General features: G+C 41.3%; 1 protein-coding gene across 1 annotated transcript in view; it reads left to right on the forward strand.

Moving 5' to 3' along the window:
- The window catches only part of TTC27 (tetratricopeptide repeat domain 27), a 228,411-nt gene that overhangs the window by 167,883 nt on the left and 46,193 nt on the right, over nucleotides 1-14,335 (forward strand). The window contains exon 13 of the mRNA XM_014600026.3: nucleotides 7,233-7,460. Coding sequence (XP_014455512.1) covers nucleotides 7,233-7,460 — 228 coding nt within the window. The remainder of the gene's footprint in view (nucleotides 1-7,232; nucleotides 7,461-14,335) is intronic.

Below are 14,335 nucleotides of genomic sequence, written 5' to 3' on the forward strand. Positions count from 1 at the left end.
TCAGTACAGTAGAGAAATAGAGGTCAATAATTTCCATTTCCTGGAAACACATTCTGTCCTAGCTAAATACACAAATTGCCCTTAGGGAGTTATGAAAATGGTATTCAGATAGTATAGGACAGGATATCTGATGTAGGAAACTTGTTAAAAATGCTTTCAGAACTGATTGTGCAGCACTTTGAAAACAAAATACTGTGTGAGTGCTAAATAACAATAATGCTGAAAATAAAGTAAGATCCTGATCTAAACAGCAAAAATTAAAAACATTTGTGGGTAAGCCAAGGGATGAGAATAGTTGTGTTCTTTATCAGGAGGATGATTTATCTAAATGTCTTAAAAAAAAAAAAAAAAAAAAAGCACAGTAACTTCTTTTGTGGAAGTACATTAGAATCTGCTACGGCAGTATATTGTTCAGTGAATGGAGCAACCTCATTAAGAAGCTTTCTGTACTTGTGCCTAAAAAGCAAGCTTTCTTAGGCAAGCGTTTGTGTCTTTCCCCTGAAGACAGTTTTTGAAGAGTAATTGAAAATCTGCAGAACTTTACCAAAATAACCAGACATTTCAAAATATCAAGGAGTATCCTATGTAAAATATAATTAAGTATTTTTGAATTCTTGATTGAAAAGTTACAAGCATCAGCTTTGCAGCCATAGAAGTGGAAATGTATAGTTTATTAATGCAACACATATTAGACTACTGCTACTACATTCAGTATATTTGGGACAGTTTGTACTTCCCTAAATGAAAACTGAAGGAATGTAAATAGTAGGACAAAATTTACTAAGAGCAACATGTCAGTACACTTTACAGAACTTTTTTTTTGCTGTTTATTTTACCATTTATTAAATCTGGCTCTGTACTTGTTTATTGCATAATATGAACATAATTAGTGGAAACTGGTATCATAAAATGAGTCGTCTAGAGATTATCACAGTGCCAAGCAATAAGCAAAGCACAGCACTATTCAAAAAACAGGAATTTAAAATCTGACCATGTGGTATGCTGATAGTTACTGTGACCTTGTCATTCCAGTTTTTTCACTTGCTGCATTCCAGTGGACCTACTTAAATAACAAGCACCATTCTCCTGGGACCAGCATTGAAAAGGCCAAGTGCAGAGATCTGATCCGAGACCACTGATATTACTGGAAGCTAAAGAGGGGCATTTTTATGACTGGAGATGTAAATTTTGGGTGGGCACAGCCAGAGGTGATAAGACGGCCCCCTGGCCTTCAGACTTCCAATCTGGCATCCTTTTTTTAGAAATATCCTCTGGCTGCCAGTAATGACCCCTCAGCTCCAATACTGTCCTCAGGTCCCTCTCCCCTTCCTTCCTTTTAGAAAGCAAACCACATGACAGCTGACCAATAAGCCTACATCTTTTAGCTCTTCTCCTTTGCCTTGCTGCCTCTCTGCTTGCTGGTGCATGTTGAAGGGGCAGGCAAGGTAGGATGAGGTAAATGAAGGGCTCAATAGAGTTAGATTCCTATCTTAGTTCTTCTTCCATTAGCTGCAGCCATTGAACCTGCTATAGTTCAGCAGGCACAGGCAAGGTTCTTGCCCTGGTTCTTAAGACACCTTCAGGGACAAGACACCCTTTCCTCTGTCCTCTTGGAGGGACTTGTTCCTTAAATTAACTCAGGGTTGGCATCTATGGCCTATCTCCTTAACCAGCCTCTCTATTCTTTGATTCAGTTGTGGCTTTCCAGCTGGAGCTGTGTCCATCTGAAAAGCGAGAAGAGGCTCGTAAGAGCAGCATTGACTTGAAGGAATGGAAATGCTTCTTGAGTAAGGTTGGAGGTATTGAGGACATGGTTGTTGAGGGACATTCTTAAATGGATGACCCACCCCCTCCTCACCAACCTCTTTCCATGCTATAGGAAGAAATATTAGGGTCAGAAGATTCTGTAGGAGTGTGGAAGAGGAGGAATAAGTAGAGAGATGAGGATATAGATGGTTCCTGGTTTGTACCAGAGGCTTTTTTACCTGCCAGAACCCTAGAACACTGCAACTGTTGACCTATAACCTCATCGGGATCATGGACGGTTCTTGGCTCCTTCAGACCCTGGCGCTCTGTCCTGGTACCACTTGTAGCTCTAGCTCTACCCCTTTCTCTGTTATCTCCACGTAGTGGAAAAACCAGACATGCAGCCTATCTTAACAGCAGCACAGGTATCAAACAACTCATTAACAGTCTTCCTCTTCAACACAGGAGAAGCCTAGGAATGGAAAAAAAAATGCACAAAAAATCTAAAAAACAATGCTTTGTTTAGGGAACTATAAATGTAGGAAGAAATCTGAGTCGCTTTCAATTTAGATTGAATATCAGGAAAAACTTCTTAAAGGCAACATCAAAGGCAACTTCTTAAAGGCAACAGAACAAGCAGGGCAGAGCCACCGCTGGTGTAAGAGCCTGACCTCATGGATCCCCTGGAACAGCTGCTGCAGGTGGCACTCAGGGTTGAGCCAGTCAGGAGCCTCCAACACAGCGGCCCTCTGCAGCGCCTGCCCAGGCTGCAGCCTCACCCACCCATGGCTCCCCTCCAGGGGTCAGACCAGGCCGGAGGGTGCAGCCGAGAAATAAGGGGAGGATCAGCAGAATGCAGACAACATCCCTGCCTCTGCCCCCTTGCCTCTGCCCCCGGTGCCTGCTGCAGTGCTGGGACCTATGGTTTCCAGAGCAGCAACTTAAAAATCATTAAAAATAATAATAATAATAATGTCATCACATACCTCCTGGTGTGCTAAGGAAAATGTCTCCACATGCCAGTAATTGGGATGCGTGCCAGGGGTTGCCTATCCTTGGTCTGAGGTGTAACTTTGTATGACATAGAGTAAGTCTTCCTGAGAACATGGCGTGTCCAGGAAGTATGGCATCCCAGGAGACAGTCTGAGTGAGGCAGCAGGCCCCGAAAACTTCCTGATGTAGCAGGAAGTTCCTACTGCCCACTGTCATATCCAGACTGTCTCCTGCAATGCCATACTTCCTGGACACTGTGTTCTCAGGAAGACTTGCTCTATGTCACACATTGGCCAGAAGTCTGGAAAAATCTGTCCCGTCGTCATTTCCCCCCCTCCCCCCCAAATATTCTGGTTTCCAAAAATCAAGATGAATGTTTTATTTGGAGGCATGTTGTATGCTAGAAAGTACAGTGCTTTTGAAGATGCTTTCAAAATCGTAACTATTGCCAGTAGAGCTCTCAATAGCCTTGTGAGATAGGTTGGTATTCCATTTAGGGTTGAGAAAATTGAGAGAGAACAGAAATGGCTTGCCCAAGGTTATGCATCAGATCCAGAAGCAAAGCAGGACTGAGAATTTTGGGAATCTGATCCCCATGCTTAACCAACTCTGTGACACTGCCTGTAAGAAATAGGTGAGAGTATAATTTAGGAGACACTTAAAACTATTTAGAACAAAACGGAAAGTTATACTGCAGTGAACAATCCTGTGGCAACAGAGAGTTATGCTGTTGGACAGCAAGGCCTGTGAGAACTGTGTTACTTACCTCTTATATCTGAAACTGCAGTGTGGTAACTAAAAGTGATGGGAACTCATAAATGAATGGGGGCAAAATGACAACAAAAGGGTGGCAACAGATGTGAAGACACATAGTACAGGACTTTTTCAGGGGTGATACTAAATTTGGTATGCTGGAATCTAGATAATAAGGATTGAAAAAAGAAAGATCCCATTTATTCACTTCTGCCTGCCAGAATATTCTTTCTGGATTGCTGTTTTGTGAAGCACTGATTATTTGGGATTTTATTTTCATTGCAACATTCGTGTATAGCAGGATAAGCACGGGCTATTACATCTTTGTGTTTTAACAGTGTCCTGTGAACTGAGTTCTTGTTTTTACTTGAATTCAGCCTAGATACGCCTGGGCAACATATTTAAGTGTAATTAAATCTATTTAAGTCAGCAGTATTTACAACACTCTAATTTTATTCTTTATTTAACTTTGTTGGTTAAAGGTTTTTGCAAATTAAATGCAACCCATGCTAGCATGCTAGGCTGGGTGATGTGCTGGATTTCAGATCCTCAGGGTGCCAGAAGCCCTGGGACCCCCCCCCTCAGGCAGATCTGACTGAGGTGTCCTGTGGAGAGATGTGTTCCTCACCCTCACCGCCCAGGAATTTACTGCAAACCCAATGAATACGTTGGTTTCTTTATTATGTACAACTATATACAGAAAATAAATGAATAAGCAAAAGAAGAAAAAATATATATTATCAATAGTTAATAATAGAACCAACAATCTGAATAAAATTGACAACTGTAACATTAGGTGAGTAATTCTACCACACTGGGTGGCCCCACTTGCATCAGACAACCTCAAAAATTACATTTACTTGGTTATAACCCTTTAAACAGTTTCCGCCTCATAACCCAGGTTGATTTCCTTCTGGTCACAATCCCCTTCCCATAACAATAAATGGCAACACAGCTTTAACTGTGATCCACCACTAGATAGCAGAAGTGAGGCTTCTGCGGGACTCCTTGGCCTTTCTTGGTAATTCAGCAAAACAAGTCTCCGATCAGCCACTGAGGGTAATCGGCTTCTTTTCTTCAGTTTCCTTCTGAAAAATACACCTCCTGCAAACACTAGGGGTTAAGTGTAACCTCACACACCCGTGCAGGTTTAGGATTTTCACAGCGTTACCTATTTTCTGTAAACCAACTTCTCATTTCAGAAATCCAGATTTGTGATTTTGGGATAATAATTATCTGCCATTAGTCTTTTGTGCACTGGAAAAACAAAAAAAGGATTGTAAATGTTTAATACTTATGGGAGGTGATCATTCAGCTCAAGGGTGGCCAGCCTGCAGTATGCATGCCACAAGTGGCATGCGTAGCCTGTGTGTGCACACAGCAGACTGGGGAGGGGACAGGCAGGCAGCACAATGGCCAAAAGGGCAGAGCACAGGCAGCACAATGGCCAAAAGGGCAGAGCAGCAGACAGTGTCGAGAGAACAGGGTAGGGAGCAGAAAGCAGAGCAGCAGGCTGGGTAGGGAACATAGGGCAGGGAGCAGAAAGTAAAATGCTATATCAGGCAAAGGAAGGGGATTAGAGTGGCATTCAGGGAGGTGCAGGGCTAATGTGTGGCATGCCTGCCAGAAAGGTTGGCCCCCAATGAGTTAGCTAATCAGATGAAGTAAATGCCAAAGGACTGTATATTTAATTAGTCTGTTTTATCTCTGTGTTGAGATATTTACGTTGGCATTGAATGCTTGCAAACCGAGGCCAGAACATGCTGTTTTTATGCACTTAAATATACATGCAATTAGTAAAGTGCTGGCCTGTTGGTCTAGTGCATAATAGTACTAGGCACTACCACACAGAGACTGGGAGTTTAGGAGCATGCAATGCACTTTTCACCTCATAGCTGCAGCTCACAGCAGAATTTCAATCTTATAAAAAGCCGGCCTGTAATTCCAGATGGTGCCTGCTGTGATTACGACATATCTTAAAGTATGCAGTTTTCTCTGTTAATTAGTCCTTGAGATAAATTATCACTATGTATTCATTTAATCAGACATAGAAATTAGAGATTTGGCTTTAAAAAAACCCAAACAAATCCTCATCTATTCTTTCCCTTTGGTAGCGCAATAGTCTTATTAAGCTATATTTATAGTGCTTTCCTCAATTTAATTGTGAGTGTCTGAAGTAACACAGTTTCTATAGCTTTGCTTCACTGCTTAAAAACTCTTACTATTAAACAGGGTTTTTTGCTTTTTATTCAACCTAAAATTTTCTTCCTGTTCCTTTGGCTCCATCTCTGTCGGCTTTATATTCCTATACAAACCAAAACCCTTCCTCTCCCTTCTTGGTGTTTACATCCTTCAAATTTTTCTAGACGTTATATTTTTGTTAAAACTTCACTCAACAAAGTTGACAGTGAGATGTAGTGTTACTATATCAGATATGGAAAAAACTTCACAACAGTGACATTTTTGAAAGGGTTCATTCTTTTAAAGATGATTCCTAAATAAAATCCTTGTACTTTATTGATGGTCCAAGATAAACCTAAGATTAAGACTGGGGAAGAACAGAAGAAGACTGCATACACAGCAGCCATTTTGTCCAGTTCCCTAGAGGTTATCTGGGAGTGTGAAAGGAAATAGTTTTCATTAGAACAAAAAAAGGAATACTCCTATTTATGTGAGGATCAAGAATGCAGCCAGTTCTGGCAAATGAACTAGCTACTGAGGAGGAGTGCGACTAATAAATGCTACTAACCTTGGTTGTGTAGCAAAATTTGTTTTGTATATTCATGATTTCTTATTGTTCTAACATATCATTAAAATAGGAAATTTACATAGAATTGAACTAGGTAATCTATGCAATGCTGTTACATTTTGAGGGGGGAGTGGAATTAAATTTGGGCAACTGATTTCATCACCTACCAAGGTATTTATTTATTTAGGGAGATCATAAAAAACTATAACTTCTATTTGCATGTTTTGTAAACAGTAGTAACCTATAATTAGTTGAAGAACATACTGGACACACACTGTTTTCAGAGAAGGAAAAATTGGGATGAGGAAATGGCAAAACTGAGCAGGGAATTCTGAGAGTTTTCAAACAGTTTGCAAAAAGGAGATCCAAACTCGATTTGCAAGATGACTCTTTGCTCTTTAGGTAAAAGATGTAGGTGAGCTATGAACAGGGAATGTGATAACTCCTCACTTTGACTTGTAAATACAAAGACTGCTGGACTACCATAACATATTAACAGCAACACTTTCAGTTTTTCCCGTTTTTCAAAATCAAAGTGAGAAAGAGTCTCCTTTCACAAAGTCTTTTGGTTGTCTGGAAAAGTAAGTTTACATCTTCACCTTATGTACTTTGATATGTCAATTTGGAGGTCAAATTTGGTCTCTGAAATAACTTCATTTACTGAAGTAGAATTGCATAAACAATATATTAACCTTATCCTTTAACCTTTATAAACTGTGCATGGAGATTCATGTGCCCACACAAGTATAAATAGAAATTTCATAACCCTGCTTAAATGTTGGTCCTTGGACTTTAGATGAAAAGGAACCTATGGAACAAATTTCAGATTTATCTTTGATAGGCTTTGTTCAAGGCACTATTTTTTCCAATGTATATACTTTTATTATATAAGAAACTGATAAAGGCATAAAATATTAAAGTGTTAAGTAATCTGTGATTAGTTTGACTATGATATTTCCTATTAAGGGTCATTTCCTCTGTTTTCTAATAGGCAGAAGAAGTCTTGAGGCGGGAGTTAGAGAAGGAGGAAACACCAGGATTATATTGCTTGCTTGGTGATATTCTTAGAGATCACCAGTACTATGACAAAGCATGGGAGTTATCCAAGCATCGCAGTGCCCGGGCCCAGCGCTCGAAGGGCCTCCTTCATCTTCACAACAAGGAGTTCAGGGAATGTGTGGAGTGTTTTGAACGTTCAGTGCAGATCAACCCCATGCAGGTTAGGAAATAAACAATTTTTTTATACTTTGCAAGCTTATTTTTTAATTGTGTTGTGCCTTTAAAATCTGTTTCTTGGAATGTTAAGCAGGTTAACTCTGTTCACAACTAAAGTAATAGCTTGTACTTTTTTTTTAATGTGTTAATATGGTAAGTATTGCTGCTCTTCAAAGTGAGAGATTAAGAGCGCTGTCTAGGACAGTGAGTCACAACCAAGGTGCCATGAGATCCTTTTTAGGATGCTGAAGGGTACCGTACAATGTTAACATTGGTTGGTGTGCAAATATGAATCACAGGATAAACCCAGAAATTGCAAGTAAGAGTTCATAGTGTGAAAACATTCTTACCTGCTGAGGTCTTTCTGAGTTCTTTTCAACAGAATAGTTTTGTTATTTTTCTGTAGTCAAAAAAACCCATGAAAACTAGGAACTGGCATTTTCCAAGGAAAATTTTTTTCTCAAGTCTAAAAAAGTTGCAAAGATCCTGTCTAGAAGCAGTAAAATAAGGGACATAGGTATATATGCTTTTATGTCTAGGCCTTCTGTGTGCACCTACGACTTTTCATTCCCTTTATCTACAAAAGCCTAAGACAGCTGAAAATGGATAACTACTCCCAAAAAGTCATGATCATGGCATGTCTAAATAACATAAATCAGCACTATGCAGGAGGACTTGAGCTTGCTGTATTAGCATAACTGTATTAGCACCAAACTGCACCTGGGCTAACAAGCCACGCTGCTCAGCACAGTTGATTAGCCCCAGCATGCTGCTGTTTACAGAGTTATCTTAGTTCTGTTTACAGAGCTATCTTAGTTCCATCCTAGCCTGGCTATCTCTGCCTGGTTCTACCTTAGATCTTATAAATGCACCTGTAGTCTCAGATTAAAAAATTGTGACTGAACATCAAAGAAACATAAATGGGACAAGGAGAAACAAAGCAAACGTAACACTATTTGGGTAGGTCCCTACTTAGTTTATAGGACCTTAGCATTGGCATCGCTTCTTTTTCCTTCCACATTTTATCCTACATACACATGCATCTGTAAAGTTTGTTGAGTATCCCAATAATGAAACAAACCGTATTGCCATTGCAAGAAAAGATTGGAAAGGAGAGTGTTAGAAATTAAAGGAAACAAGGAAGAGGGGTTTGTCTAAAGGAATTTATTAGATTGCAAAGCAGGGTACAAGATCCTGGTTAATTTTGCTCAAAAATGCACTAAAACAAATGTTTTGTAGTAACAAGTTTGTTCATTTTTCTCATAGACTAGGGGTGGGAAAGTGTTTACCAACAGGGAGCAAACCAGGAAAGCCAAGGCTGCAACAGAACTCCAACTAGCTACAAGTATCACGGACAATTAAAAAGTCCTTTTTTAGATATGTGGGAAGCCAGAGGAAAAGCAAGGGCAACATTGGATCCCTGCTAAACCAGATGGGACTACTGACAACTGATGCCCAGGAAAAAGCCAACCTATTAAATGGGTACTTTGCATAGGTCTTTCATCAGTCCCAAGGGACGCCCACTATGGGACAGGGGGACCTGGGTGAGGGAGATTTCCTGCCCTCCATCAATGCTGACCTCGTGAAGGAACACCTTGAGAGGCTGGACACCTTCAAGTCAGCTGGCCCTGATAATCTATACCCCAAGGTACTCATGGAGCTGGCAGGCATCATAGCCCAGCCCCTGGCATGGATCCTCGAAAACTCCTGGCGCGCTGGTGAAGTGCCTGAAGACTGGAAGAAGGCCAATGTGGTGCCTATCTTCAAGAAAGGGAGGAAAGTGGATCCGGCAAACTACAGGCCCATCAGCCTAACCTCTATCCCAGGGAAGGTCTTAGAAAAGATTATTAAAGAGGCCATTCTCAACAGACTGGCCGACGGCAACATCCTGAGGGATACCCAGCATGGGTTTGTTGTGGGTAGGTCTTGCTTGACCAATCTTATCTCCTTTCATGACCAGGTGACCTGTTACCTGGACAAGGGAGAGGAGATTGATATCATATATCTTGACTTCAAAAAAGCCTTCATTCAGCCTGTTATCCCATGATCACCTCTTGGCAAAACTGGCCAACTGCGGCCTCAGGTCCACCATGATCAGCTGGCTGGGAAATTGGCTCTGTAGTTGGACCCAGAGGGTGGTGGTTGATGGAAGTCAATCGTCATGGTGCCCTGTGACCAGTGGGGTCCCCCAAGGCTCTGTCCTTGAACCTGTATTGTTCAACATCTTCATTAATGATGTGGACATTGCAGTCAGAAGCGACTGGCCAATTTCGCCGATGATACCAAACTCTGGGGTAAAGCATCCACACCTGAGGACAAGAGGGCGATCCAAGCTGACCTCGACAGGCGCAAGAAATGGGCGGACGGGAACCTGATGGTGTTTAACACCAAAAAATGCAAGGTTCTCCACCTTGGGAGGAAAAACCTGCAGCATCCTTATAGGCTCAGCAGTGCTACACTGGTTAATACTACGGATGAAAAGGACTTGGGGATCATGATTGACCAAAAGATGAAGATGAGCCTTCAACGTGATGCTGCAGCCAGTAAAGCAAGCAAAACACTGGCTTGCATCCATAGATGCTTCTCAAGCAAATCCCGGGACGTCATTCTCCCATTGTACTCGACCTTGGTGAGGCCACAGCTAGAGTACTGTGTCCAGTTTTGGGCCCCACAATTCAAAAAGGATGTGGAGAAGCTTGAGAGGGTCCAGAGGAGAGCCACACACATGATCAGAGGTCAGGGAACAGACCTTATGACGAGAGGCTGAGAGCTATGGGACTCTTTAGCCTGGAAAAGCCTGGTGATCTGGTGGCCACCTATAAATTTATCAGGGGTGTTCACCAGGATCTGGGGGAACGATTGTTCACCAGAGTGCCCTAAGGGATGACAAGGTCGAACGGTTATATCCTACAGCAAGACCATTTCAGGCTGGACATAAAGAAGAATTTCTTCGCTGTCTGAGCCCCCAAGGTCTGGACTAGCCTGCCACCGGAGGTGGTTCATGCACCTACATTGACCGCCTTCAAGAGAAATTTGGATGCTTATCTTGCTGGGATCCTATGACCCCAGCTGACTTGCTGCCCCTTGGGCAGGGGGCTGGACTCGATAATCTTCTGAGGCCCCTTCCAGCCCTAATGTCTATGAAATCTATGAACAGAGGAAAACAGCTTCTGCTGCAATTTACTGTTCTGGGTAGTAATAAGTGAATGGGTGTCAAACCTTTCAAACCGAGACACTTATGTTGATGCTTCATTTTTTATGATTGTAGAATTTGGGGTTCTGTACCATCTTACAGGATTGCTTAGAGATGCATATTGCCTCAGCGCCCATCGGTAGTATGCTTGCTGTTCGTGCCTTTTTAAGGCCTGCCTTTCATCTTGCTGCCCACAGCCCTTGGGTGACTAGCAGCCCTAGCCTGCAGCAGAAGTTTTTCATTTGGGTGAGTTTGGACACAGTGGTTGTGACTAGGTTTACATAAACCGGACAAAAGTCAAGAGAGGCTTATGGCCTACCCCTCCTTTAGCAGTTGATTCCCCTCTCTCCTTTCTGGCCCTCTATAAAGAGCTGTTTCAGTTTGAAAAAAGCTTTGGATTTTCATTGAGAGGACAAGGCTCTCCTAAGCAGGTCAGTATGCACAAGACACTCCAGAAAGACAAAAAAAAAAAAAGTTTCAGTGGAGGAAATCAGCAGCAGAGAGAGAGTGGCTGTGTTGCCAGGCAAAATCAGAAATTAATTTATGGTAGGGAACCCTGGGGAGCAAACTGATAAGCAGATGAAGAAGTCTGGGGAACAAAATCAAAGAAGCTTCCCAAGTGATAAAGATCAATCCCCTGTTTCAAGGGGGGTGGAAGAAAGTTTGGGATCCTCTCACAAAATCAGTCCAGAGGCTTGTAGAAGAGCAGGCATGAAGAAAAAAAACCCCTTGTTCTACCATGAGAATAAGATCCTGTAGCTCGATAGAGTGTTAATGGACACAAACAGGACAATAATAGTATTCTAGGCTACAAACAGACATTGCATTTGCCCCAGGATTAAGCAATTTATCCTGAGACAAAGTATAATCATTCAGATGTCCATTGTCCTGGGACAAACCCAAAAAAGGTTTATGGGATAAGAAGTGCTAATAGTTTGTCCCAGGGACATCTCCAGGTGCATCTGAGCAGTTGTCCTGGAATTGCATCATTGAACCAAAAACAGAAAAGTGGCAGCCACTTACTAAACTCTGATTGGAAGGGCAATGTATATACATACCAGTTCCAGCACATTTCTGTTCTGGGACAAATGGGCACAATTTGCATCTGTTCCTAACATGAATTTCTTCAGGATGTGATTTTCTGGCACTGTTGTATACCAAAATCTTTAAAAGAAGATTGTAGACTATTGAGTATAATCCAAAAATACGAGATTGATGTGGGGTGGTGATGCTTTTGGTAAAGATTGATGTGTGGTGTTTGATACTTACCTACATTTTTAATAGTGTAGGTAGAGTAGAACGAGTTCAATCAAGAAGAATGCCAGGCAAGAAAAGCCTGTTCCTCCACTGGAACTTGTTTTTCTTTTCTTTTCTTTTAACGGAAGGCACCCTGAGAGATGAAGATAATTCTCCAGAAACCATTTCTGTAACTGTGACTGACTGGAGTCATTTGAAAAAGTTTTCTAAATTCATATGATATTGAGGTGTTTTCACTAGGAAAGGAAAGAAACACAATAGAGCTGCAATATAAGATTTTGGAAGATTAGAAATTTGCAATACATTGAATATTGATTCATCTTTTATAATATAAGAAATAAAAAAGTGATTTTGAAAGTGTTGGGAGCACATTAAAAGAAAGCATTGCAAAGACTTGATTATAAACTTCAAAAAATAAATAAATAAATACGACCTGAGTATTTTTACCTGCAACCTAGCTTCTACTAAGTAAATCAAGTGCTTAACTGTTACACCAAATCTGGCTTCTGACTGAGACAGGTCATCTTCATATTCTAGAGGGGTGACCAAAAGAAAAAAAGAATGAAATTTATTTATATTGGTATGCCAGAAAACAAAAGTATAAATACCTGCAAGCAAATGACAAATCTAATGAGTACAATACCTCTTATTACTTTTTTCTAATCAAGTAAGTGTTAAATTCTTAACTTTCCAATCTGAGGATTCCAGAGGCTGACCATACTTGAAATTTAAACCTGCTATCTTATTTTAAAAGGTTTATAATGCTAAAATATTCTGACGTAGCATCCAAAGGAAAAAAATAGTTACAGAAAATAGATCCTTTACTGAAATCAAGCTTTTCAACAGGGGCAAAAATCAGGTTTTCAAAGGTTTAACATGATAAGGTTTCCTGAATATGGCTATTCTTTAACTTTAGTTCACCTCTTCCCCACCCTGCCCCCACACCTTTCTCTGTGCGCACATACAAAATCAAACCAAAGTATGTACCTGTTTCTCCGTAAGAGATTTTTATTCCTGTTTTCAAATTCTTCTTCCTTCAAATCCTTCTCTTTTGACTAAGGAAGGAAAATGAAAACACTTAAATACAAGTTGCAGATGCCCTTCTTTAAGCCTTATTTTCCTGGATGATAGTTCAAAAGAAACATGTTTTTCAACAGGTTTGCTTTTAAGTGAGACTGAAGTAAATTGATTAATTTTGATTGTAAAGTAACTTTCAACTAAATCTTCAGATTTACTTCATACAGAGTATTGCAAGCATTCTGGATGCCTCAGAAAATGGATTCTACATGTTTTGATATTACAGGGTGTAGAACACAGTGTCGGGACCCAGGGCAGCCAGCCGGCAGCTCTCCGTGACTCCCACCCGGGCAGATAAGGGTCCGGGGCCTTAGAAGGCCATCAGGCAGGTACTTGTGACGCTTGGAGTGGAATTAATTAGGCGGACGCTTATCGGTTGCAAAGCAAGATTATTTACTCACGCCGTCAAGGTGGTGAATAGCGGAGGTCAGAGATACTTGGTTAGTTACAGCTTAAGGTTCGTAGGTCATAGGTCGGTCTGTATAAGAGTTCGTCGGTCGGGCAGATAAATGGAGAAAAAATCGGGCCAGCAGGTCGTTGATTTATGTCTGATTAGGTCGAGACGGGGGAGACTGACAAGCGATCAATTTGTCAGTTATTTTCACGCGTACGTTCAGAGGTTTTTTCAGGTGTGTATGCGGAGGTCTCCCGTTCTTCACGTAAGTGAAGATGGGTTTTATTTGTGTAATAGCCAATTGTTTTTCGCCACATCATAAATTTAATTAGAATCACCAATTATCTAGCGGTCTTTGTTAGGTTGTTATCATAGGGACACTCCCGGACACTCCACTGTCATTCCGACCAATTATAATGATTTATGTACAGCACAGAAGGCTAAGTTTTATTTTATGTTGGTGTCGCAGTTATAAATTTCTTTTTGACGTGCGCAGCAAAAAAAAGCGGTTACTATCATTATTGTTAACCCTTAGTTAACCTAGTGCAGAAAAAAACTGTTTTGAATGGTTTTACTTGTTTGTGACATGGGCACTACTTAATTGGGTTGTGACACACAGTACCTGCTCATTTCAGCAATGCCAAAGGCTTATTTTTATGCTTACAGTTTTGAAGATTTTTAATTTAAGGCAGGGATGTCAAACTCACCTTTTTCCCTGGGCCAGATCTGGGGCACAAGGAAGCTGCTATAGCAGCAACAGCTCTGGCTTCAAACCAGAGCATGCAGCCATGGTGACAGCTCCAGCTCTGAGCTGGAGCATGCAGCAGTGGAAGCAGCTCCAGATCTGGGCTTGAGCACATGCTGGAGCCAACACTACTGCGTGCCTCCAGTGGCGGCCAGCAGCCAAAGAGGTAGGGGTGCGACAGTGGCGACAAAGACTTTGTCAGCCCTTGCACAC

This window comes from Alligator mississippiensis, chromosome 1 (genome assembly GCF_030867095.1).
Source record: "Alligator mississippiensis isolate rAllMis1 chromosome 1, rAllMis1, whole genome shotgun sequence".
NCBI classification, from domain to species: domain Eukaryota; kingdom Metazoa; phylum Chordata; order Crocodylia; family Alligatoridae; genus Alligator; species Alligator mississippiensis.